This window comes from Pipistrellus kuhlii, unplaced genomic scaffold (genome assembly GCF_014108245.1).
Source record: "Pipistrellus kuhlii isolate mPipKuh1 unplaced genomic scaffold, mPipKuh1.p scaffold_m20_p_14, whole genome shotgun sequence".
Taxonomy (NCBI): domain Eukaryota; kingdom Metazoa; phylum Chordata; class Mammalia; order Chiroptera; family Vespertilionidae; genus Pipistrellus; species Pipistrellus kuhlii.
The window spans coordinates 31,267,186-31,294,426 of record NW_023425449.1 but is presented as its reverse complement, the minus strand read 5'-3'; the positions used below and the strand labels follow the sequence as shown (position 1 = coordinate 31,294,426).

The 27,241-nt window shown below is 39.8% G+C and overlaps 1 protein-coding gene across 4 annotated transcripts in view; it reads left to right on the top strand.

Moving 5' to 3' along the window:
- The first annotated feature begins 1,213 nt into the window (after positions 1–1,213).
- The window catches only part of ARFGEF1 (ADP ribosylation factor guanine nucleotide exchange factor 1), a 93,189-nt gene continuing 67,161 nt past the window's right edge, over positions 1,214–27,241 (top strand). For 2 of the 4 annotated variants that reach the window (XR_006741585.1, XR_006741584.1), the window contains exon 1: positions 1,301–1,503. Coding sequence is in view for 2 of the 4 variants with exons in the window: in XM_036437030.2 (XP_036292923.1) it covers positions 1,380–1,503 (124 nt within the window). In the remaining 2 variants the exon portion in view is untranslated. Of the gene's footprint in view, positions 1,504–27,241 lie in introns of all 4 variants that reach the window. The other 2 variants (XM_036437030.2, XM_045581459.1) reach the window with 2 other exon arrangements.

Below are 27,241 nucleotides of genomic sequence, written 5' to 3'. Positions count from 1 at the left end.
TTCTTTGCATATATTCTATGGTAGCCTTTATAATGTTCTGCTCTGAATGAAACAGAAACTTGAATTATTCTTTGGTACCAAAAGCAGGCACAGGGTCATCTGTGTATCTGTGAGTAGTCTGTCTGCACTTAAAGGTTTTTTTTTGTTGTTGTTGTTGTTTTGTTTTCATTGTGAAACGGATTTTCCTCTCCTGGACGGAATCGTAGTATTAAGGGCACAGGGGCCCCAGAGCATTCACCTGTTCGCTTGAGCCTTGATCTGAAAAGGATCTGAAATCTAAAAGTAAACCGATTTATTCCACCGAGAGGAAAAGTGAAGCATCCCCGAGAGTCTTTTGTCAAATTGGGTTTAGTTTGTTTTTTTCCAGGAGAGAATCCTGGCAGACAGAGCCGCAGGGCACAGGCCTGGATCAGCCGCTCCCTGCCCTGCGAACACACAGCAGCCAGCGCGCTGCAGGTGCAGACGGCGCGGCGGAGCCCCGCACCCCGGGAGCGGAGGGCCGGGCGCCCACCCAGGGAATCCCCGGCAGGACGTGGGCGCAGCCTAGTCGGGAGTCTCGTTCCCGGGGGACAGGAGGGACCTAGGGCGGCCGCAGTCCCCCCGTCCCTGGGGCCCCAGCGCCCGGCTCTCGCCGCCGCCGCAGGACTGACGCCTGCCACGCGGCACGCCCCACGCCGCCGCAGGCAGGAGAGCGAGAACGCGCGCGGGGCAGGGCCCCGCCGGGCCGCCGTAGCGCCGGGCTCCGCGCCGCCTCCGCCCCGCCTGCCAGCCTCCCGGCGCCCGGCGCTCTGGGCGGCAGCGCTGCCAGCCGCCGCCGCCGCGCTCGCTTCCTCCTCCTCTGCAGCCGTTCGGACGGACGCTGCGTGACGCGTCGTTTCCTCCCAACATGGCGGCCGGGGCCGGCCGGCGGTGATGGAGGCCGGCGCGTGGCCGCGGCGGGTGCTGGTCCTCATAGGAGCCAGGGCAGCCCCGCTCTCGCCCGGCCTCTAAGGCGGCCCGCTCCGTGGCCCTCAGCCGTCTGGGCTCCCTCGCCGCCCCCAGGCCGGAGGGGCGAGGGACTCGGGGGTGGTGGCCCGGGAAGCGCCCCGGGACCCGGAGAAGAAGCGGAGGAGGTCCCTCCTGGGGGGCGGCCTCTCGGGAGTGGTGGGCGAAGACCTCCCTCCGCGCCCCGGACCGCACTGCTGCCGGTCCGCCCGCCCCTTCCTGCCCCCGCCGCTGCCCTCCAGGCCTCCGCGCCCCCACCTCCACCTCCACCCCTTTCTCCGTCTCTTCCTCCCCCTCCTCCTCCTCCTCGCCCATCCGTCCAGCCGCAGCCGCCGGGAGCCTCAGGCCGGACCGCCGCCACCGCCGCCTCCCCCCCACCCTCCCCCCCTGCGTCCATGTATGAGGGGAAGAAGACCAAGAACATGTTCCTGACGCGGGCGCTGGAGAAGATCCTGGCCGACAAGGAAGTGAAGAAGGCGCATCACTCCCAGCTGCGCAAGGCGTGCGAGGTGGCGCTAGGTGAGCGCGGGGGGGGGCGGCGGCGGGAGCGGGGTCCGGGGTCCCGGGCGCCCCCGGGGGCTCGCCCTTAGCCGGGCCTCCGAGGCCCGGGAGCCCGGGGGGCTGCTTGCTGCCCGCCCGGAGGAGTTGGGAGTTGACAGTAACTCGGCTGCATGTGGGGCAGGGATTGGGGTGGGATGGGGGGTGGGGGTTGGAGCTCGGGGAGCTGCAGGGCTGGAAGGCAGAGGGTAAGGTTTTGCGGGTGGATCGTGCGGTGCGGCCGGGGTACCCCCCTTTGTGCTGAAGCAGAGGCTGAGCCGCTGTGGATGGGCTTGGACATTCAGGTGGAGCCGCTGGGTCCAGACTGGGCGTGGGAAGGGCTCCGTCTCTTGCATGTCAATAACTTTGACCCGGTCCTGGGGCTGGGGCGGGGGAAGACCCGGCTGAAGTTGCTCTCTTGTTGACAGTCTCTCCAGCAGGGGCTTTGCCACAGATGCAGCCCCTTTGACATGTCTCCGCCTCCGCCCGCAGGGAAAAAAAAACAACACAGAGTAATGTTGTGGGCGCCTGGACTGACCTGGAAGAATAAGACCCAGGGCTGAAGGCGTGGGGGAGGCGATGGGAGAGCTGGGGGGGGGAGAGGGGGAGAGAAAGATCTTGAGGTAAGCTGGCTTTGGTGAGGAGGAAGGGAAGGTTTGAAATGGGGAAGATGAAAAAAGACAATGACAGCCCACTAGCCGCATGGCTGGACCCTGGCCGCTTGCTCTCCAGCTTGCATGGTGATTTATTACAATAGTTCAGGCGGAAGAGTTGTGGTGTGATGAAGCCCAGGGCAGCGTGGAGCCTAACAATACTTAGAGCCAGGACAGGCAGGTGAGGAATTGGTCCAGGGGAGAGACACTGACAGATCTGTTGCGTCCATCACGGAAGAAATCGTTTGAAGACAGACGCGGGGACATTGAACACAAAGATGAATTCCTAATGCTTACGCTTTATTGTATAGCACTGGAGGAGATAGACTAGATCGAAATGATGAGAAAATTAAGCTTGCAAAATGGGCTTAATTTTTTTTTTTTTTTTTTACAAAAGCATTCTGAAAGGGGGAAAAGTCCAGAATAACTTAAATGTATGCTAAATTGAAGGGTTAAGGCAACCTTTTACTTATTAAATAAATAGAAGATGACTTTATAACTTCTATAATAAGCCTTACCGGGTTTTTTTGTTTGTTTGTTTTTTGTCTCCCCCCCCCCCCCTTCCTCTTTGGATCTTGTAGAGTGGTGCTATGGAAAACATCAAAGAGACTTCATTTAAAAATTTTGAATCTGTAGTGTAGTGGACTTACTTTTTATTTTTTCAGCCCTTCTTGGATTAGAAGTTCACGTGTTGTTCTCACAGCTAAGGAAAAGCTGAGGTGTATGAGAAGACATTGTACAGTGGTGAAAGTTGAATTTATATCTGGGTCTTGAAAGGAATAATTATTATATTGGGAAGTGATGAGGGGAGGAGAGGTTTTTAAAATTTTTTAAAGGATTGTTATGAGCAGGTTTGTGAAAAACTTGCAGGATAAGGCATTTGAGATTCAAATTGAAGTGTGTGTTTTTTGAGACCATATTTTCCATATTAGAATATATATTTTGATACACTAAATTATTATTAGACTGAAGAAATGGAATTTGTTGTGTGTGTATATGCATATATTCATTTCTTTATTTTTTGTCCCATCCTCTCCAAAATGCGAATATATAATAAGTAAGTGTGTTTTAATGGAGAGCTCACTAGCAGTAGAATCTGGGAACCCTGGGTTTATCCCAGTGATGTTGCATTTAGAATAGTCAAATCTCTGGGCCTTAACTTCCTTCTCTGTAAAATTAGATTAGATATTGAACTTAATGATTATAATGTTGCATTCCCTCTAATGCACCATGAATGTGGGTTTACTACTCTCTTAACTTGTGCAGTGAGTATTCCTGCTGCTCTTGATTGACATCTCTAGTGGGCTTGTAGTTTGGTCCTTGCCGTTTCTGGACTTAGGAACTACCTGGCAGTAAGTGTGCTAGCTTTACCAGGATAATCCATTACAGATTTTGTCAGTTTTTACTTTTTTACCCTCCCATACAGTAGTAAGAAGCTTATTATGAGGAATCTGACTACCCAGGCAGGCGTGAGGCACCAGAGTACTTTCTTAAGATGTGTAAGGCTTTTTCTCACATTTCATAACAATTAAATTTAGCCTCCTACAAAACACATTGAGCAACCTCACAATGATTAATCCCTGGTGAACTTGGTTTCTTCCTTTTAGTCATCCTCATCACTGAAACATAAATTGATGAAATGATAACCCATTTCATCTTTGCAAAAAGTAGACTGCCTTGTAATAAGGTGTCCCCAAATATACTTTGTCCTTGGAACTTCTTATAGACCTCACCTTTTCGGCATTGAGACCTGGACCAGGCTCACTTTGGTCTCTTGATAATCTGTGTGACCACCAAGCAGGATGGAAAAGTGAACTGGAATGGCCTGGTTTGGTCATCCCTGATCTCTAGGTTGTGAGTAGGTTGGAGTTGGATGGTGGAAGTACAGAGGTGGGTGTTGTTAAATCCCTTTTAAATAAACCTGCCTGCAGCATTCATCTCGCCTTCCCTCCCAAATGTTTATTGAGCACTAGAATAGTGCTGAAGGAAGATGGCCAGTAAACAAGGAAATATGTGGTCTGTCAGACTTTGAATCCCCTTATGTTTAAAAACCATTTTATTGGTGTAGGATTAGATTTCGGACCATGGCATTCAAAATTAACTCAGTTACCTTTTAATGTAAGGACCAGTTTTCTCTGAATAATACTCATGAAATTACAGTTTATTGCATATTAAGAATACTATTTTTTTTTTTGTTAAAGTATAGCTTTTAGGAAATTTTATCTAGATTATGGGAGGTTTTACTCATTAAAACAAAATACATGCTCAAATACACTAAGTAAAAGAACTTTTATTTTCACACAAAAAAATAATGAAAGCTTCAAAGGATATGTAAATTATTTTTAAAGTTTTATCAAATTTTATTACAGTTCAGACTTTAAGGAATGGTAATTTTTTTTTTTTTAAAGGAAAGAATGAAATCTTCACACCTACATTGTTGCAATCAGGGTGAAAACCACAGGCCCAAGAGCAGCTCCAGGTTGCCCTCTCTTGGTACCTGCCCACTATATCTCTGTAGTGCTCACTGAATGAACTGTGCAGGGTGAGGTCTCCTGGGCTGCCCTAGCTTAGGCTGCTCCATTCCTGCTCTCTAGAATCCCGAATTAAAAATAGTCTGGCCATCTGCTGGCAGATGAGACAACAGCTGAGCTATTTTTAGTTTCAAAGAATTTAGGATGTTGGGGGATCCAGCTTGAAGGTAGTATTGTTTGTCTCATGGGGAGGAGGGTACATATGGGCCATATTCCAATCAGGTCTCTAAGTGTTAGGAATTTCTTTGATTTTAGGGATATGACTAGTTCAACTTTTGCTTCTAACACCATATCATTGAAAATACTCTTCAAATGCTAGGATGAACAAGTTCATGTTTGGAAACTAGCATTGATACAGAATAGGAGTGAAAGGGGTGACCAGAAAAGGTTTTAAAGGCAAGGGATGCACACTAAGGCAGCAAAAAAGGGTGGTAGATTCCTTGCAGAGATAATGCGAGGATGATAGAGAAAAAGAGGAATTATTAGGGAAGTACTTTTTTCATCAGAGGGTAAAGTTGTTCATTTTATAAAGTGATCCTACTGATTTAGTTTTCCTGTCATATGAGGATTTACTTCTAATTATAAGTCACCCCCAGAAATGTAAATATAACATTTAGACTAAAATGTTACAGAATTTGCTTTCTTCTAACCCTACCCTTATTTTAGTTAGGGGAGATATAAAAGGATATATGAATGGAGAAGAAGTTACTTAAGTGCTTGTGGTACCAGTTTTATGCTACCTTTGGTAATTTCATTAATTTTTTATCACTTTTCACCATTTAAAATGACTTATTCCCAAATAATACCCTGCAGGCTGTGTACATTTTAATTACAACTTATATCTATTAGCAAGTCTCCTTTTAAACCTTCCTCGGTGTCTAAAGTAAAAGTTGTTTTCAGTAAGTTAGGCTGCCATAATTTTGAGATAGCTAGGAAAGAAGAGTCTTATGAATGAAAAGAAGATTCTGTTAAGTTTGAGTTGAAAAAAATTAGTTTTGATTACAATGTATATTCTCTCCTTTGTGGAGTGCACATGAACAATGTTCGGATTCTAAATAGAGTTTTAAAAAAGAAAGCTGCTCAATGTTGCTTAATGAAATCTTTCCTAAATTTATTTGACCCTCTTCAGCATCTTTTAGCACCCTAGGAAATACTGTTCCTTGAAATTCACTGCAGGACACTATTCAAGGGAAAGTAAGGAAAGGAGATAAAACAATGCTGACTACTGATAAGAGGATTCTCTAGAAGAGTTACTGTGTTTTGGGAAAGCAGTGTTGACAGTGTAGAAAAGAGAAGAAAGTCGGAGATAAGGAGTGGAAAGAGTGTTTCAAGACCAGAGAAGTGTTGAACTTGCTAGCTCTTCTTTCTCCATCCATTTATGGTAGGCAACTGGTTGTCTCTCCTGATAATGTTTAATTTGTAGAGAAACTTCTGTTGGTAATTGTTTTTTCAAAGCAGAATAAAAGCGAATTATAAATGAGAAATAATTGGGGGAAATATTTATAATTTTCTTTACAAAACGGAGGAGTTATTTGAAAAGAGAAAATACATGAATAAATTACTGTTCCCATTCAGAATTAGGTATATTCTTCATTCAGATATTTGCTGAATTGAACAGTATGTGCTAGATAACTGCTTCAGTGCTGGGCATATAGCAGTGAACCAAATGTGCTTTAATGGAACTTACTTTTTAGTGGGTTGAGGCTGACAGTAAAAAACAAATATATATTGTCATTGTTGTCATCAGAAGAAATAATAGTTCAGAAGGGTAAAAGGAGGAGACTTGGAACGCATCTTTAGGTAGGGTGGTCAGGAAAGGCCTTTCTGGGAGGTGACATTTCACCAGAGAAGTGACAGAAGAAAGAAATGCAGCCTTTCAGATTCTTGGATGAAACAGAAGGACAGGGAGCAGGCAGACGAGGGGGTGCTTGGTCCATCCCAGGATGAAAGGAGCCTGTGAGGCCGGGGAGAGTGAGAAGAGCAGGAGAGGAGGGCGACTGGATTTTACTGTATCTGATGGAAGCTGCACAGGGAGTGACATAGCAGATACACATTGGTCAGAGGTGGCAGTGATTTAGAGTAGGCTGGTGATGGGAATGAGAATTGGTTGCATTTGGAATATATTTTAAAGGGTTTGCTGATGGGTTGGTTGTGTGGCAACAATCGTGTAGCAATACAGGGTTGTTGGAGTGGGCATTCACCATGGTGATGAATGAGGAACACCAGGAGAGAAACGGTCTTTGGGAAGTAAGTGTATATAGTAAAATATTTTCATCCAACTCTACATGTAGTTTAGAATTTTTTTTAATGATAGCATGTCCTAATTATGATAGGATATTTTCTATTGAGAATACACAAAATAATTTCAAATTTTAGTTAGCAGAGTTTTTTATTCCACAGAAAACAATCTTTCACATAGTTTTTGTTTCAGACCACAACTGGCCTGGTCTCTTGTTGGGATAGGATCTTTGCAGATGTAATTAAAGGTGAAATTTTGGACTTAGGGTGGGTCCTCATTCCAAAGACTAGTGTCTTTATAAATAGAGGAAGGAACACAGACACACAAATGAAAAGCCATGTGAAAGTGCAGGCAGAGGTTCCAGTTATGCTGCCATAGCCAAGGAACTCCAAGAGGCCCCAGAAGTTAGGAAGAAGTAAGGAAGGGTTCTTCTCTGGAGCCTCAAAAGTAGCATGGCCCTGCTGACACCTAGAGTTCAGACTCGCCCCCAGAACTGAGAGCGAATTTCTGTTGTTTCAAACCACCAAGTTTGTAGTTAATTTGTTAAGGCAGCCCTAGAAAACTAGTAAAAGTTCCTTTTATCCTAACGTTTCAGAACCAATATGATCTAATTGAGCTTATACTTATAGAATATACAATTTTGCTGGGCTTTGCTTTATTGCGCTTTGCAAATACTGTGGTGGTGGTGTGTGTGTTTGTTTGTTTGTTTTAACAAATTGAAGGTTTGTGGCAACCCTGCATCAAGTAAGTCAATGGTGCCAAAAAGATTGAGTTTGCTGAAGGCTCAGCTGAAGGTTAGTGGGTTTATTTGTTTATTTTTTTAGCAATACAGTATTTTTTTAATTAAGGTATATACATTGGTTTTTGTTTTGTTTTAGACATAATGGTGTTGATCACTTAATAGACTACAGTACATAAATATAAATTTCATATGCATTGGGAAACCAAAATATTTGTGTGACTCATTTATTGAAATAATTCACTTTACTTTGTGGTGGTCTAGAACCAAACCTGTAATATCTACCAAGTGTGCCTGTATATGTTTAAACAACCAAATGCTATCTTTGTCTAATATGTTTCATAATTCTCAAAAGCAGTTATTCTGAGACTTTAGGGTACATGAGTCTCTTGAAAAACTTCTTTAAAAGAGAGTCCTGGGTCCAAATATTTGTAAGTTTTGTGTTATACTTTTGATATTTTTGTTTTGCTTAGATTTAGACTTGATGTAACTACATTAATCTATATAGCCTATGTTATCTTCTCATTTAGAAAATTGTATAAAAGTCTTTAAAATACTGTGATATGAAGTAGCTATAGAAAACCACCACTGTGCGCCTCACCGTTCATGCCCAACCTGTTGTGCCCGCCCACTGCTGTGAGCCTCGTCCTGCCCCCGCTGCCTTCCACCACCTCAGTGGTTGCTTGCACCTCACCCAGCTCCTCTCAGCTCTCACTGCCAGTGCTTTCCCTCCAGCAGCCACAACTACTTTGCTTTCCACTTTCCCTTCCTCTTCCTTCTATGCTGTCTTCAGTCTTCACTCCTCCTTCCTTCCCTCCCTGTATGCACATTAACTGTCAGCTTTGTTGGGTTAATTTGCATAGTTGCTCTGATTGGCTGGTGGGTGTGGCTTGTATAGCAGAGTGATGGTTGATTTGCATATTGCTCTATTATTAGGTTAGATAGGTAGTATTCAGTAGAATGGAGATACTATATTTTGCTTACTTATTTACAGTTGATAGACATTTGGGCTGAATGAATAATGCTGCTATAAATGTTTCTGTGTAAGTCTTTATGTGGACCTAAATTTTTATCTCTTGTATAGACACCTAAGAGTGGAATTTTTAAAAAACTAAGTTATTTTCCAAAGTGGCTGCACCATTTTACATTCCCACCAGCAGTAGATTAAGATTTTCCATACTTCCTTGCCAGGCAACATTGTTACTGTCTGTCTTTTTTATTTTAGCCATCTTGGTTGATATGAAGTGTTATTTCATTGAGACATTATTAACTTTCTCAGGTATTTTTTCCAGACTTTATTCTACACATGTACACATACACAAAGAATACAAATGTATTCTTCAAAAAAATTGATATATTTAATTACTAAACACAATAGTAGGAGGAAGATTTCTAGCATTGATTTAGTAGTTTTTACTATATGCCAATTTCTCCGTGCTAGTGAAATACTTTCTTGGCTTTATTTCAGTTAGTCCTTAAAACAACCCTGTATACTTAGGTGCTATTGTCTGCATTTTGCAAATGAGGAAACTGAGGTTTACAGATTGTTGACTAAATGCAACCATTCTAACCTGCACCCTTAGTCACAACATTGTTTACAAGTAAATTACAAAAAGGGAAAGAATGATCTCCATAAAAAGAAAAGCACTGTTAAGAAAAGAGGAAGGGCAGATGATCCAAGTTGGTTGTGGAGTAGATATCCATTATACTCAGCTCCTCCCAGGACTAAACTGAAATTACAGCTAAAATATAGAGCAATCTACCTGAATAACCAACTGAAGACTAGCTGAAAAGCCTTATAGCCAAGGATTTATAGAAGAAGCCACATCAAGGCTGATAGGAAAGGCAGAGATGCAGAAAGGGCTGGCCCCACTCTCACAGGGTTGAAATTCTGGAGAGGGATCTGAGCTGCCTTAAAGGTTCCTCCTGAGAACTTGGAGTCTCAAGGCTGAGCCAGGAAGACACACCCACATAACATCTGACTGAAAATCAGGGATTCTGTCCTCAGGAAGAGACTGGAGTCTGCTAGAGACACATGCTTCCTCTTAAAGGGCCAAAGCATAAATCTGTTTTGTAGCCACTCACCCTGGGCTCTGAAGAAAGAGGGTGGATCAGAATAGAGTCCTCTGAAGAGAGGCCGGGATTGTTGCCTGGGGAGCGAGCTGAAGGGACAGCTGCCAGGATACCTGTGCTGAGTCACTCTCCCACACCAGGATGCCATTTTTCTTGGGTGGAGCACTCCCTTGCAGCATCAGCCAGGGGAATGCAATAGCTCCACACTCTGGATTCCCTGTAGAACAGCCCTGCAGAGCTTTTGCTCTGCTGAGGAGTCAGTTGCCTGAGCCAAGCTGTAGAGGCCTGGGAAGACTTAGGGATGTCTCTGACTGAGCTGTTTGGCTTTGGGGCAGGGTCCATTCCCCCACTTACCCATGAACCTGGCTGGTGCTCCCCGCCCGCCATAGGAGATCCACTTGCCCCATTCTTAATCAACATTGTACTGGAAGTCCTAGCCACAGCGGTCAGACATGAAGAAGAAATAAAAGGCATTTAAATTGGAAAGGAAGGAGTAAATCTCATAATTTGCAGATAATATGATACTGTATATAGAGAACCCTAAGATTCCACCAAAAAACTACAAGAATTGATAAATGAATTCAGCAAAATACAGTAAATCCTCAATTTTTCAGACCTCTATTTAATAGACTTAAGATTTAACAGATAAAATTTCCGTTCTGTATGTCATATGTGATATTAACATCCTGTTAATTTTAAAATGCTTCTAACCAAAATGTACTTATAATTAAGTTATTAGATTATTTTTGTTAATTCACAAGTTATTTTAAACAAATTTTAATACCCTATGTTGAAAAAAACTATAATGTCATATGTTGAGGGAAAACATTGATATGTTTTCTGATATAAACAAGTATTACATATCTATAATTTTGCTGATATAAACAACTACTACATATCTACAATTAATAGTCTGCATATTTAAATCCATGAGTAACCTCTCGTAAACAATATTCCACTAATGGTTAGCATGTGATCACAAGACATCTCGAGGTATTGGTTCTGTTGTCATGTGGCATGACTTTCTGCAGCAGTTTTAACGCATGTACTAAGACACACCCCAGTGATGTGCATTTGTTTGCTCGAGGTGACCGGTGAATGCATGCATTTATTAGATCTACTCAGTATAAATTTAAAGTTATTGTAATACCTATAGAGAAATTTTCTATGAAATTAAACTTTTCATATATACTTAATATTAATTACCCAGATATGTCTACATAATTACACAGATATGTCCACATAAGTAAAAACAGGTAAATTAATTTGTTAGTTTTTTTTAACATGCATTTGGGAAACCTACTTTATTACATAATGGATATTCAGCCTTAAATGGGCACCACTCACCCAAATTGGTCCATTATATCAAGGTTTTACTGTAGCAGGATATAAAGTAAATATCCAGAAGTCAGTTGCATTTTTACACCAATAATGAACTATCAGAAGGGGAAAGTAAAAAAACAATCCCATTTACAGTTGCATCAAACAAAAAGAAAATACTTAAGAATAAATTTAACCAAGGATGTAAAAGACCTGTACTTGGAAAATTATAAAACACTGAAGGAAGAAATTAATGCAACAAATAAGTGGAAGCACATACTGTGCTCAGGAACAATTAAAATGTTTATACAACCCAAAGCAATCTATAGATTCAGTGCAATTCCTATCAAGATACCAAAGGCATATTTCACAGAACTAGAGCAAACATTCCAAAAATTTATATGGAATCACAAAAGACCCAGAATTGCCACAGCAATCTTGAGAAAGAAGAATTTTAAGTTGGAAGGAATAGTTTCCTGATAGCAAACTATACTACAAGGCTATGGCAATCAAAAAGCATGGTATTGGCATAAAAATAGACACATAGATCAATGGAATAGAATAAAGAGCCCAGAAATAAACCTACGCCTTTCTGGTCAATTACTGCATGATAAAGGAGGGGGGGGAAATTACACTTTGGGTAAAGATAGTCAGTTGAATAAATGGTGTTGGGAAAATTGGATAGATGACCCCCTTTCCCCCCCCCCAAAAAAAAGCTAGACCACCTCTTTACACCATATGCAAGAATAAATGCAAACTAAATTAAAGACTTAAATGTTGGACTTGAAACCATAAAATACTTAGAAGAAAACATAGGCAGTAAAATCTCAGATGTTACTTATAGCAATGTTTTTTCTGATATATCTTCTTTGGCAAGGGAAATTAAAAAAAAAAAGCAAATGAGACTACACCAAACTAAAAAATTTTTGCACAGGAAAGGAAACCATCTACAAAATGAAAAGACAATCCACTGAATGGGGGAACATATTTGCCAATGACACATCTGATAAGGGGTCAATATCCAAAATTTATAAAGAATTTATACAATTCAAAGCCAAAAAATAATGCATTTTAAAAATGGGCAAAATATTTGAATAGACACTTCTCCAAAGAGGACATACAAATCATCACTAGACATATGAAAAGATGCTCAAGTTCACTAATTATCAAAGAAATGCAAATTAAGATCACAATGAGATATCACCTCAGAGTGGCTAATCTTTTTGCTTACTGCCCCAGGTCAGGGCACTTGCAGGAGGCAACTAATCCATGTGTCACTTTTTTATCCATGTTTTTCTCTCTCCCTCTCTTTTTCCCTCCCTCCCTCCTTCACCTTCTCTCCCTCTTCCCCCACTTCCTCTCTCTGAAAAGCAATGGAAAAAAAATATCCTCAGGTAAGGATTAATAAAAAACAATTTTTAAAAAAAATAAAGTAAAATTTTAATAATTTAAGCCATTTGTAAATTCAACTGTCCTGTAACCTTCCCAAGGAATCTGAACAGGCTGACTTTTATTGTACTTGAATTCCTAACATTTCAAAAATACTCTTTGCTTGTGCCCTAGTTAGTGTGGCTCTGTTGCTTGAACGTCGATTCCTATGTACCATTCCAGGTCAGGGCACACACCCTATTGTGGGTTTGGTCCTGATCGATGCTTCTCATTATCAATTTCCTGCTCCCACTCCCTCATCAATAAAAACATACTTTAAAACTCTCGCTTTTTAATATTTTGTATCATTCCCAAATCATTTTAAAAATTGAAATAAAAATATCTTAATAAAATGTAATGAGAAATTATAAATAAGACTTTTATCTGAAAATAGTGGTTGTATATCTATCTCAGTGGCTTTGTACGTGTTGTTGTGTAATTGTCATAGTTTCCAATTATATAGCCTCATCATTATTTCATGTGCATTTTCTGTATATCTATTGTCTTCTTACCTAGCATGTTAATAACTTTAAATTGTGTAATTTGTTTAAATGTTTTTGATTTGAGGAGCATTTAAATTTTGCTGCACAGATTTTCTTGTATTTTTTATTAATCACTGCAAAATGTATTGAGTGTTTATGCAGAATTATTATTTTTAAACATTAAGATTGAGCTTACTAAAAAAAAAAGATTGAGCTTACTGGATTAGAATATGGTCAGTTATAGCTTTTGTTCCTTAGACATATTTGCCATAAATATACTCTACCTATTCTGGGTGCAAAGTACAGTAGAGTACTGAGGAAAATATGACAGGGTATTTGCCATCTTTAGATGTATTGGTTTTGATTTGTTTTATAGTTAAGACAGGTATACTTTTGTTTTCCATAAATTTTGAGATTTCATGTTTCCATGAGACTTATTAGGGTATAATATGAGGTATGTATTTAATAAATTCATTTTCTTTTAATTGATAGTGTTGAAAGCAGTTACTAAGTAAGTTAAAAAGCATTTATCACATCTTATTCTGTCATTCTTAATCATAATGGCATAGAGCCAGTATGGTATCTGATAGGATTGATTAGTCCTCATTGCCCCTTATTTATTTTTTTATAATGTTACTTTTTTTCTCCAAATAATTTTAGTATTTTCTCTTATGTTTTTTAATGCTTATTCTTAGCATCTTATTAACATAATACTAATCAGCATTTCTTACCTTTTATTTTTATGAATCAGATAAAAGTGTTATAGCTGGGAAGAAGTTGATTATTTTGTTGGGTCCTCATACTTCTACCCCCTAACTGTAAATTCTTATGTAATAATTGAGAGTGTGTTTAATGCATTGTAATTCCTAATGTGCTTTTATCTTTAGAAGTGAAAATGAAATTACATGCATCTTTTAGTAATAGTGAAGAATAGAAATAACTTTTATCAAACATGTTACACCTTATCTATTAACAATTAATAGTTAATAATTAAGCTTTTAAAATATATACACATGTCCAAAATAGTATTTTATAATGATTAGACATGGGAGGCTTATAGTGAATACTAACTCTGTGTCTATAGCTATTTTGCTGGAAGATACATGTACAGAAATGAAATCTACATTATGAGAATATATTTTTTCTAAATGCAATGATGAATGGTGTGTGTTTACATAATATGAAGTGAAAGTATTTTTCTCTCTGTTCCCACCATATACTCCATTTTTATGGCTATTGGAGAAAACTATTGAAGGCAAATAAGAAGAAAAATTACTTTTGATAGTGATATATAGTATGTGCTGCCCTTAAAAGTTAATGAATCTGCCAAAGTATGCTGCCTTGAACTCTCTTCCTCCCTTTCTCCTTTTCAAACTCTTTGAATCTCTATAGCATTGATATATACATATATAGTGGAAAATAAAACCAAGAAATAAGAATGCTGATATCAAAGATACATGATTGAAAGATAGTCAGATTTATTTACCAACAAATTAGCTTCTTAGTGAACAACAGGAACACTTTCAATGTCTTTAGTATTGCTTAAAGTAGACCTAATTATTGCCGTAACCGGTTTGGCTCAGTGAATAGAGCGTCAGCCTGTGGACTGAAAGGTCCCGGGTTCACTTCAGGTCAAGGGCATGTAACTTGGTTGCGGGCACATACCCAGTAGGGGGTGTGCAGGAGGCAGCTGATCAATGTTTCCCTCTCATTGTTGTATCTAACTCTCTCCATTCCTCTCTTTAAAAAATCAATAAAATATATGGAAAAAAAATAAAAGTATACCTAATTATCAGAACTTGATTGTACCATGGGCTTCATTACTTCATTAACTTGTGGCAATAGGAAAGAAATTGTTTTGTTTTTCAGATATACTCTCATGCTCTTTCTTATTTTGATTCCTCACAATGGGAAAATAATTAACTGGTCACAAGGCTTTTGAGTAGGAAATATTTATAACTTATGTATCTGGTCATCTATTTAAGTATTATTGAAAACTTAAAAAGTCTTTTTTGAGAGAACCTCAGTGATTGCTATATATTCCAAAACACAAAGGAAGCCTTAGGTTTCACTTAAAATGAAACGTAAGCAAATGGATTTAGGTTCAGAAAATTTCATCATCATGTATATATCCATGTGGTTTGAAAAACTGATTGAAGAATACAGGTTTTCTTGATGTACATAGAAAGTCTGGTAATATTAATTGGTATAGATATGTCTTAAAAATTCTTGGGTCTACATCCTTTCTAGATTTTGATACCAAGTCTTTTCAATTACATAGAACCTGCCATTATCAACTATTTATTTTTTGTATAATTCATTTGAATCACAAAATAAAATACTGTGAGTTATAGATGTTATTTTCACAGTGAGCCAAAATTTATGCTCATTCCTTTATAACTTGATTACAGTTTGGTTAATTTTAAATTAGATGAAGTGCTTTCTTTGCCTTCTTTGCTTATTGGAAAATTTCTCCTTAAAAGTCTTCCTTATACCAATTCAATATTTATTTGCATATGTAAATATGTATTTTAAAATGCAAATCATTTTGGGGAATATTAAACATTAGTTACTCATATGTTGGTGGTGTCCTTGATTTCTGAAGAGTGTTTTTTCTTGCCTTCAGCATCTTACCTGAGCTGGGAGCTCGAGGTACACCACTGTCTTGTAGTTGAGACTTGATTGCTATTGGTGTCAGTCGAAGCTCGTTCTCACAGGCCAATTGGCTGTGAGAACCAGCTGCAACTACAGTGGTAGACTGGTGTGCAGGAGACACCCCTATGAAGCAGGGCTTGCTTCAGTGGGTCTGTGGTGCTCGCAGAGTTTGCCCCTTAAGTGTGTCACTTATGGATGTGAAGAGTTGTAATCTGGTATGGTCTGACACTGACCACTGGGTACACTGGCTCTTGGGTCTTCAGGGAGGTGCAAAGTCGGACACTGCCTGGGGCCACCCAGCAGGAGCCACAGAGATCTGCAGATTCCTCCTCTTTGTTGTGGGTTTAGAAGTGCCCAGATGAGGCCCAGCTTATGAAGCAAGGCGTGCTGGTGCTGGGTCTTGGGCCTTTTATTGAGAGGTTTGGGGGCTCCTTGACCCACCAGCAGCTTGGAGAGATTTTATCCTGCGCAAGGACAAGCCATTCATACTGAAAAGCCACTGCACACAGCTTGGGTGAAGTTGTAAATTGAATGAGGTGGGATCTTAGGGAATCACCAGGGCAGAGCAAACAGAGATGGCTGACAATCAGTCCTGTGACCAGGGAAGTCCCAGCTTAGGAACAGTGTTCCCTGCAAGGACCTCCGGTGGGAGAAAGCTGCCCCTGAGTTCCAGACAACCCAGTTCCTCCTCATATGTGTCTGTGTTCCCCAGCTCCTTGCCCTGGTGCTGGAGCTCAGAGGAAGCGGGACCTTATACGTGCAGTTTGTGGTGTTGGCCTTTTAAAAGGAACAGCAAGGTCTCCAGCAGACTCTGCGTCACTGAGCCCCAACCTGAACTGGTTTTTAATAGCCTGTAGTTCTTACTGCCTTTGGGGACATCTTTCCCCAGGTCTGGACCCCTGGGCTGGGGATCTGTTGTGAGGCAGACTCTGAGAGCACCAAAGCCCCACTCCTGCCGGCAGCCTCCACGGAGACCATCTCCCTCCCAATTAAGAAAGCTTTCCAGCAGTTCTGGATGATGGTTGTTCTTTATTTTAGTTGTAATTTTGATGTGGTTGTGAGAGGCAGCAAGTACAGGCATTTACCTACACCACCATCTTCAAATCTCCTCTAGACTTTTTCTTACAGACAGGGCACTAAGTTAAGGAGTGGAATGATGATGTTGCATTTCAGAAAGATCACTGTTGGCATTATGAAAAATAACACTGTAGGCAGTAAGATGTTGTATTAATAAACGGTTGCCATAGCCCAGCTTTGAAGAAGCAAGGGTTTGAGAACAAGACCCAAGACAGATTAGATCTCGGGTAATTAAGAGGACTTCATAACTGCTTTGATGTGAGAAATGAGGAAAAGGAAGGTATTTTAGGATGATTCTGAGGTTTCTCTAATGGGGTGATTTTAACTTGTTAATTCATTCACCAAAAATGGTAGTACAAGAATATGAGCATATTTGAGAGGAATTGAGGAAGGAAATGGAATCAGTTATGTTTAAATTGATTTTGAGGTTCATGTGGGACATCTAAGTAAAGATGTTTAGTTGGCAGTTGTTTATAACATGACAAAAGCTTACAGTGGTAGAGAAGAGAGAATTGAGCTATAGATAAATGTTTACGTGTCATCAGCAAATAGTCACAAAGGCTCTTTTGAGAAAAGGACATATACATTAAGTGCCCTGTAAATTTACTCCCGTTAATTGCTTTCTTTAAGAAAACCTTTTTAAGTACCTATTTGTTCTGTATTTTATGGTAAGCCTGAGGAATATAAAGCTAGAAAAAGGGTGGCCTTTGCTGTTAAGGAGCTAGTGAAAGAAATGATATATAATAAGGTAAGTGTTGTGGTATTGATAACCAGAAGAGGTTTTGGGAATAGAAAAGTGTAATTATCTTAGCCTGGAAGTGTAGGGGAAGACTTCTTGGAAATAACAGCTGTTTATTCTAGAAGGGTATGCACCAGGAAAAGATTGGTAGGAAGAGTATTCTGGGGAGGGAGGAGAATCATTAGCCAATCATGAGTAGCTGAAAAACATGGAAGTATGGTAGTTACCCAGAAGACTGACATTTTGTATCTTAAGTGTGAGGCAGGAATGGTAGGAGATGGGCTTTTGAACAATATTATAGGTGATGGTGAGCATAGACAAAACCACTAAAAGATTTTTAGTTGCAAGTGACGGAAAATTTTATTGAAGCAGTCTTGAAAAGTACATGCAAGGCCAATTGGTGTTGGGGTTGAAATTCCAGCCAGAGGATATACTTTGAACAAAAGGCCATAGGTGTGAAATAGCAGGTCAGTTTTCTGGATTTAGAGTGCTTTATTACTGGATTTTTGTTTTTTTGTGTGTGTGTTTGTTGCTGCTACTGTTGGTGGTGGTGTGTGTATGTGTGTTAATCAATGGAATGTGTGGAATGCAGGAGAAAAAAGGGGTAAGGGCCATATCTTAAAGGGTCTTGTACACCTTGCCGAAGAACTTGAACATTATCCTGTCAAGGTCACTCTGGCACTAATAATAGAGCTGAAGAATGGAGATGAGGAGTCAGTAGGCCTGGTGAGATTTGAGGACCTGACCTAAAGAAGTAGCAGAAGGAATGGAAAAATCAAATTAAAGGATATACACCAAGGGCACATGTTGAGCATTTTAAAAATGTAGCTAGTGGCATCACATTACTGGAGTTTCTGATTCGCTAAGTCTAGGCATGGGCCTGAGCATTTTATTTTGTTTTTTAATTTTATGTTTTACATTAACATACAATGAAATAGACTTTCTTTTTTTCTTTGGTGGGCAGTTCCATTAATTTTACCATCTGATTATTTGTGTGACTTCTACTATAATTGGGATACAGAACAGTCTAACACCTCAAAAAATTATAGTCACTCCATTCCTCCCCATTTCTAACCTCTGCCAATCACTGCTTTGTTCTGTGTCACTATATTTTATCTTTTTGAGGCTATATATATTGAAATGGATATTATGTAAGCATCTGAGCCAGGCTTCTTTCACTCAGAATGTCTTTGAGATTCATCCAAGATTGCTGAGTAGCTTTATATTATATGGATGTACTGCAGTCTGTTGTCCTGTCAACCCCGAAGGACATTTGAGTTGTTTCAGTTTTTGGCAGTATAACTAGAGCTACTGTAAATGTTCATGTATAGATTTTTATTTGAATGTAAGTTTTTATTTCTCTAGGGTAAAGGGTATTGCTGGGCATGTGGTAACTACGTATTTAACTTCATAAGAAACATTCAAAGAGCCTGGACCCAATAGATATATGAAAAATGCTCAAGGTCTCTAATAATCAGGGAGATGCAAATTAAAGCTACAGTGAGGTATCACCTCACACCTGTCAGCATGGCTACTATCAATAAGTGCTGGTGAGGATGTGGAGAAAAGGGAAACCTTGAGTACTGTTGGTGGGAATGCAGACTGATGCAGGCACTGTGAAAAATCGTTTGGAGTTTATCCCAGAAATTAAAAATGGAACTGCCGTTTGACCCAGCAATTCCACTTCTGGGTTTATATCCTAAGAGTCCCGAAACACCAATCAAAAATAATATATGCACCCCTGTGTTTATAGCCGTGTTATTTACAGTAGCCAAGATCTGGAAACAGCCCAAGTGCCCATCAGTAGATGAGTGGATAAAAAAGCTGTGGTACTTTTACAGAATGGAATTCTAAGTGGCTATAAAAAAAGCAAACACCACCAAAAAACTTCTTACCTTTTGTGATGTCATGGAGATTATTATGCTAAGAGAAATAAGCCAGTCAGAGCAAAACAAATACCATATGATTTCACTATTATGTGGAATCTAGTGAACAAAATAAACTGACAAAATAGAGCCAGAGTTGATACATAGAATAGAGTGACAGATATCAGAGGAGAGAGGGTAGTGTGGGGCACTGGATAAAGGAAGCGAAGGGATTAGCTAAAAATCATATATGAATAGCCCACGGACACAGACAATAGTGTGGAGAGGACTGTAAAAGGAGAAGTGGGATTAAGTGGAGGTGGGCAAAGAGTGTGGGGGAATGGGAGACATTCGCAATAGTGTCAACAATAAAAAATTTTAGATTAAAAAATAAGTAGCTGTACCATTTTACATTCTCACCACCAGTGTCAGAGTTCCAGTTGCTCCACATCCTTATCAACTCCTGCTGGTGTCTGTATTTTAACTATTTTTAAACTATTTTAATAGCAGTATAGTGGTATCTCATTGTTTCCATTGGCATTTCCTTAATGGCTAATGGTGTTGAATACATTTTCAGGTATTTATTTGCCATGCACATATCCTTTTGGTGAAGTGTCTTAAAAGTCTTTTGCTTATTTTTAAATTTGGTTATTGTTTTCATACTGTTGAGTTTTAAGAATTTTAAAGCATACACATTGTACATATTTAAAATATATGTACACTAGAACCCTGGTGCACAAAATTCGTGCACGTGGGGGAGAGGATTGTGGTGTCCCTCAGCCCAGGCTGCACCCTCTCCAATCTGGGATCCCTTGAGGGATGTCCGACTGACCTGTGGGATCAGGCCTAAACGGGCAGTCAGACATCCCTCTCACAATCCAGGACTGCTAGCTTCCAACTGCTCGCCTGCCTGCCTTCCTGATTGTGCCTAACCACTTCTGCCTGCCAGCCTGATCACCCCCTAACCACTCCCATGCCAGCCTGATTGATGCCTAACTGCTCCCCTGCCAGCCTGTTTGCCCCCAACTTCCCTCTTCTGACAGCCTGGTCACCCCTAACTACCCTCCCCTGCAGGGTTGATCACCCCCAACCAGCCTCCTTGCTTGCCCGATCGCCCACAACTGCCCTCCTTTGCAGGCCTGGTCCCTCCCAACTGCCCTGCCCTGCTGGCCATCTTGTGTCCACATGAGGGCAGCCATCTTGTGTGTTGGAGTGGTGGTCAATCTGCATAGTACTCTTTTATTAGATAGGATAGAGGCCTGGTGTGTGGGTAGGGGCCAGCTGGTTTGCCCTAAAGGGTGTCCTGGATCAGGGAGGAGGTTCCCTTGGGGTGTGGGGTGGCCTGAGCAAGGGGCCTGTGGTGATTTGCAGGTCAGCCACGTGCCCCAGCAACCCAAGCTGAGGCCTTGGTATCTGGAATTTATTTACCTTCTACAATTGAAACTTTGTTGCCTTGAGTGAAGGCGTAGGCCGGCTAGGGCAGGTGGAAAGCTTGGCTTCTTCCATTGCCTGGGAAACCCAAGCTTCCCTCTTGCTCTTTGTGGCCCCAACCATCTTGGTTGGGGTTAATTTGCATATTCACTCTGACTGGCTGGTGGTCGTGGCTAGTGGGTGTAGCGGAGGTATGGTTAATTTGCATATTATTCTTTTATTAGATAAGATAAATTCCTTGGTGAGACATGTGATTTGCAAATATCTTCTGTAGCTTTCCTCTTCATTTTCTTAACAGTGACTTTTCCAGGAAAAAAAAAAAAGTTTAATCTTGATAAAGTCAAATTTAGTAACTTTTTAAATGTCTCACTGTTCCAACCCCATTTGTTGAAAATATTATCTTTTTTCCCCCTCATTTAATTGCCCTTGCAACTTCGTAAAATATCAATTGGCTATATTTCTATATGCCTATATGTGAACCCTATTCTGTTTAGTAGTTTCTATATCTAGTCTTTCTGCAGTATGACATTGTTTTAATTATTGTAACTTTAAAGTCTTAAAATGGGATATTGTGTATCTTCCCATTTCATTCTTTATCATAATTATTTCATCTATTCTACTTAGGTTGTTTTTCCTTGTAAATTTTAGAATTCCCTTACCTAGATGCAGAAAATTATGATGGAATTATGGTTGACAGTGGGTTCAATTTGGAGATCAATTTGTGGAAAATTGACATCTTTATTGTATTGAGCCTTCCAATTTATGAACATGACATGTCTCTCCTATTCTTTAGTTCTTTTATTTCTTCCATTATACATCTGTACATGTTTTATTAGGTTTATACTTAAAATTTTCATTTTGGGAGGAATGATTATGAAAGTGTTTTTTTTTAAATTTTGGTTTCCAGTTATTCATTGATACTGTATAGAAATTTCATTGATTTTTGTGTGTTAAAACCTCATTAAATGCATTTGTAGGTTTTAAGAGTTTTTCTTCTAGATTTTATTGGAATTTTTACCTATACAATCATGTCATCTATCAATAAGAAAGGTTTTATTTTTTTCCTTTCCAATATATATGCCTTTTCTTTTTCTTGTCTATTGCATTGACTGGGACATTCAGTACAAAGTTGAATAGAAATGGTGTAATAGACACTTGTGCTTTTTTCCAGATCTTGGGGGAAAGCATTGCTTTTCACTATTAAATTTGGGGTTAACTGTAGGTATTTTGTAGCTACTCTTAAAAGTTAAAAAAGTTCCTTTCTTTTGCTAGATTGTTGAGAGTTTTTATCATGAATGGAGGTTGAATTTTGTCAGATGCATTTTTTTCTGCATCAGTTGATACTATCATGTGCCTTTTCTTTTTTAGCCTGTTTACATGGTGACTAACATTGGTTGATTTAAAAAAAAAAAAAAAAAAAAAAAAGAGTTAGCCTGGAATCCTTGAAATAAATCCCAGTTGGTCATGGTGTATGATTCTTTTTATAGATTGCTGGATTCTATTTGCTAATATTCTGTTGAGGATTTTTACATTTATATTCATGAGTGATAGTCATCTGTATTTTCTTTTCTATAAAAGAAAATGTTTGTGCAATGCAATTCTGACACTTAAGTACGCAGGGTCAAGTCAAATTTGACTGCTTTAGGGAACAGTCCTCTACAAAACTGTCCTCACTTCAGACACCAGCCCCGGGCTCCAGAGTCCCCAGACCACCCATAGTTCTATATAACCAACTTGCTTCAAATTCAGGGTTCTCACCTACCCCCTCTAGTTGGCCAGAATAATTCACAGAATTCAGGAAAGTGCTTTCCTTAGGATTTCATTTTTATTATAAAGGATACAAATCCGGACCACTTAGGAGACCCATAGGGCAAGGTCTTGGAGAGCCCAAATGCAAAGCTTCCTTGTCCTAAGGATGCATCACCTTTCCACCAGATCAGTGAATATCACCAACCTTACTAGCTTCGGGTGCCCAGAGTTTTTTATGTGGTTTCATTACATAGGCATGATTGTTTAAATCATTTGCCACACGATTGAATCCAATCAGCAACCCTCCTCCCCTCTCTGGAGGTCAGGCTGAGATCATATGGCTCAAAGCAACATACTAGTTGGTCTTTCTAGCAAGGCTAGCCCCTATCCTGAAAGTACCCTGGAGTCCCAGCACCAATAACAAAGACAGTCCTACAATTGGAGAAATCCCAAGGGTTTAGTGGCTTCTTCCTAGGACCAGAAACAAGACAAAGGTCAAATTCTTAATTACATTACAGTCCAATTTTTAATTCATAAAATGAGTTAAAAAGTGCTATGTTCTCTTCCTTTTTTTTTTTTTTTTTTTTTTTTAATAGTTTGGAGGTCTTTTATTATTTTAACACTTATACCATGAATTTATATAGGAAATGGGTTCCAGCAGCTCAGGCTCCTTTCCATTGCTTCTCACCGAGTGTGCTTCTCTGGGTGGACTAGGTGGGTGTTCCAGTTGAACCCAGATACCTTTAAGCTCTTTGGCTTTGTTCTTTTTCTGATCATTTTCCCTTACACAGTTCAGGAGCTGTCTCGGCTGTTAATAGTGCTTAATATGCTCGATATGTACATTAATTCTCTTGGAAAGAATCTTGCCCTTAACTTGTTTGTTTACATTGCCCACTACTTGCTAGGTAACAGTGTACTCCTCCTATTTTGACATGGTAATATTGTGAGGCATTCCTGCCCATTTCCTTGATGTCTACAATATCACCTTTCTTGTAGATTCGCATGTATGTGGCCAAAGGAACAGCTCCATGTTTCCTTAAAGATCTAGAGAACATATAGTGGGTGCCTCTCCTCTTTTTCTTTGTGCCAGTAATTTTGGAGAATTACTGGAAGATGGTTGGTTCTGTTCTATTGCATTTTTTGAAGGCCATTGTATATAAATGGTGTTAATTTTTCTACAGACATTTGGTAAAATTCTTCAGTGAAACCATCTGGTCCTGGAGATTTCCTTTTTCGTTGTTTTAAAATTAGGAATTGGGTGTATTTAATAGTTGAAGAACTATTCAATTAATTTCTTATTGAGTGAATTGCAGTTTTTAAGGAATAGCTCCATTTCATCTCAGTTGTCAAATTTATATGTATAGTTTTGTTTGTATTAGTCCCTTTTAATGTCTGGTGTTTTTAGCAATATCCTATTTTATTTTAGATATTGGTAATCAGTAATTACCTTTTTTTTCCTTGCTAGAGGTTTGTCAAATATTTTTTTATCTTTCCGAAGAGCCAGCTTTTTCTCCTTAGAGATTTTTTAACATTGTTTTTCTATTTTCAATTTCATTTCAGGGCTTTATTATTTCTTTCTGTGTGCTTTAGTATAGGTATGCTGCCCTTTTTCTACTGTCTTAAGGTGTGATCTTAGGTTTGAGAATTTGTCTCTTTTAAAAAAACATTATGAAATTGATGAGAACACTTAAGTTCTACTCTTAGCAAATTTCAGTTATACAATACAATGTTATCAACTCTAATCGCCACATTATGTATCAAATTCTCAGACTTTATTAATCTTATAACTGAAAGTTTGTACCCTTTACTAACTTCTCCCTGTTGCTCTCTTAAGCAAACCCCTTCTCTAGCCCGTAGCAGCTACCATTCTGCTCTCTATTCCTATGATTTTGGTTTTTTAGATTACCACAAAAAAGTGATACCATGCAGTATTTATTTTTCTGTCTGGTTTGTTTCACTTAGCATAATGCCTTCTATGTGCGTGCATGTTGCCACAAGGCTGAGAAGTACTCCATTGTGTGTGTGTGTGAGACATCTTCTTTATCCATTCATCTGTTTTATGTGTGTGTCTTTTTTATATATTTTTATTTTCAGAGAGGAAGGAAGAGGGGGAGAGAGAGAAAAATCAATGATGAGAGAGGAACATTGATCAGTTGCCTCCTGATTGCCCCCTACTGGGGATTGAGCCCTGCAACCCGGGCATGTGCCCTTGACCAGAATCGAACCCAGGACCCTTTAGTCCACAGGCTGATTCTTTATCCAACTGAGCCAAACCGGCTAGGGCTCCATTCATTTGTTGATGGGCACATGGATTGCTTGTATATTTTGGGCAATATGAACATGTAAGTACAAATCTCTCTCCGAGATAATGATTTTGTTTCCTTTGGACATACTATATACCCAGACGTGCAATTGCTAGATCGTATATGGTAGTTATATTTTAATTTCTTGAGATGCCTTTCTCTCTTTCTCTCACTCTCTCTCAATCTCTCTAAAATCAATAATCATTCTATTGTGTAGATGTACAATACCATCGTTTTTTTAATCTACTCTTGCTGATGGGCACTTAAGCTGTTTCCAAATCTTAGCTGTTATAAACTGTGCTGCTGTGAACCATAGGGGTGCATATATATATATATATATATATATATATATATATATATATCCTTTCTGATTGGTGTTTCTGGTTTCTTGGGATATATTCCTAGAAGTGGGCTTACTGGGTGAAATGGGAGTTCCCTTTTTAATTTTTTGAGGAAATGCCATACTGTTTTCCACAGTGGCTGCACCAGTCTGCATTCCCAGCAGCAATGCATGAGGGTTCCTTTTTCTACGCATCCTCGCCAGCACTTGTTGTTTGTTGATTGATAGCCATTCTGACAGGTGGGAGATGGTATCTCATTGTCGTTTTGATATGTATCCCTCAGATGATTAGTGACTTTGAGCATTTTTTCATATGTCACTTTGCCTTCTGTATATATCCACTTCTGAAAAGTGTCTATTTTGGTCCTTTGTCCACTTTTTTATTGGATTGTTTATCTTCCTTTGTTAAAGTGTATAAGTTCCCTATGAATTTTGGGGATTAAACCCTTGTCGGATGTAACATTGTCAAATACGTTCTCCCATTCAGTGGACTATCTTGTTTTGTTAATAGTTTCTTTTGCTGTGCAGAAGCTTTTTATTTTGATGTAGTCCCATTTGTTTATTTTCTCTCTAGTTTTGATTGTCTGAGGAGATGTATCGGTAAAGATATTGCTATGAGATATGTCTGATATTTTGCTGCCTATGGATTTTTCTGAGATTTTTATGGTTTCCCATTTTATACTCAAGTCCTTTACCCATTTTTAGTTTATTTTTAGTTTATTTTGAGTTGGTGGTCTAGTTTCATTTTTTTGCATGTATTTGTCCAATTTTCCAAACACCATTTATTGAAGAGATTGTCTTGACTCCATTGTATGGCTCTTAACCTCCTTTGTCAAATATTAATTGAGCATAATGACTTGGGTCGATTTCTGGGTTCTCTGTTCTGTTTTATTAATCTATACTAGTATATCTTGTGCCAGTACCAGGCAATTTTGAGAACAGTGGCTTGGTAATATAGCTAGATATCTGGTATTGTGAGCCCTCTAATTTTGTTATTCTTTCTCAGGATTGCTGTGGCTATTTAGGGTCTTTTTTTTATTCCATATGAATTTTTGAAGAGTTTGTTCTAGGTCTATGGAATATACCATTGGCATTTTAATGGGAATTGCATGGAATATAGATTGCTTTGAGTAGTGTGGACATTTTAATGATGTTGATTCTATCAATCCATGAACGTGGTATATCCTTCCACTTGTTTATATCTTTATCTTTTTTTTCAACATCCTGTAGTTTTCTGAGTACAGGTCTTTTACCTCCTTAGTTTATTCCTAGGTATCTTAATTTTTTTGTTGCATTGAAGCACAATACTTCTTAATCATCTTGTTTCTGAACGTTTAAATTAGGTGCTGCATGGGCAAGCTAAGTAGCAATCTCAGATGGTAGCTGAAAAAAGTTGAATTTATTTAAAGAAAAGGAGATGGGAGATGGGGATATCCAAAGGGAAGGGCTACACAGGTTCAAGGGGTTAGCCCAGGACAAGCTGCCTACTGCCCATTGCTCTCCTGGTTGCAAGTGTCTTTGGGCCCCTTAGAGATTCGGGTGATACATACCTGCGGGGCAATGACATGGGTGTGCTCCTTGGAGGGAGAATACACACTGGGTTCTTTGTCCTGAGCCTATTTATCTATTTCAGGTGAAAATCTTAGGAGAAGTCTCAGGGAGTCTTAATAGAATATTCATCAGCTTTCCAGGTGTGCGCTTTCAAGGTCCTGATCTTTACTGATTGGTCAGTGCCAATGGGTAATTAGTCAATGTACCATACTGGTCCTGAGTAGCCATGGTGCCATTTGTCTGTTTTTGCTGCTTTTCTGGGCCTGGAGCTCAAATACAGCTGAGGCCTAGATGTTATCTTTAGGGAAGAAAAGGTCAGGGTGAGTGGGTGGGGAGGGGTTTAACCGCCTGACCAGCAATATGAAAAGGTCACAGATCTAAACCACATGACCTGTGATATGCTGGGGGTTGGGAGACCATAGGTTACCCTAGGGGGAGGTTCTTGTTTTGCCCCTTGCTAGCATCCAGGGCTTTTTGCCCTGGTGACTTTGTGTACCTGGCCCATCATCCTTGCTCTGGGCGTCTAACAGTTTCCTTATCCAAGC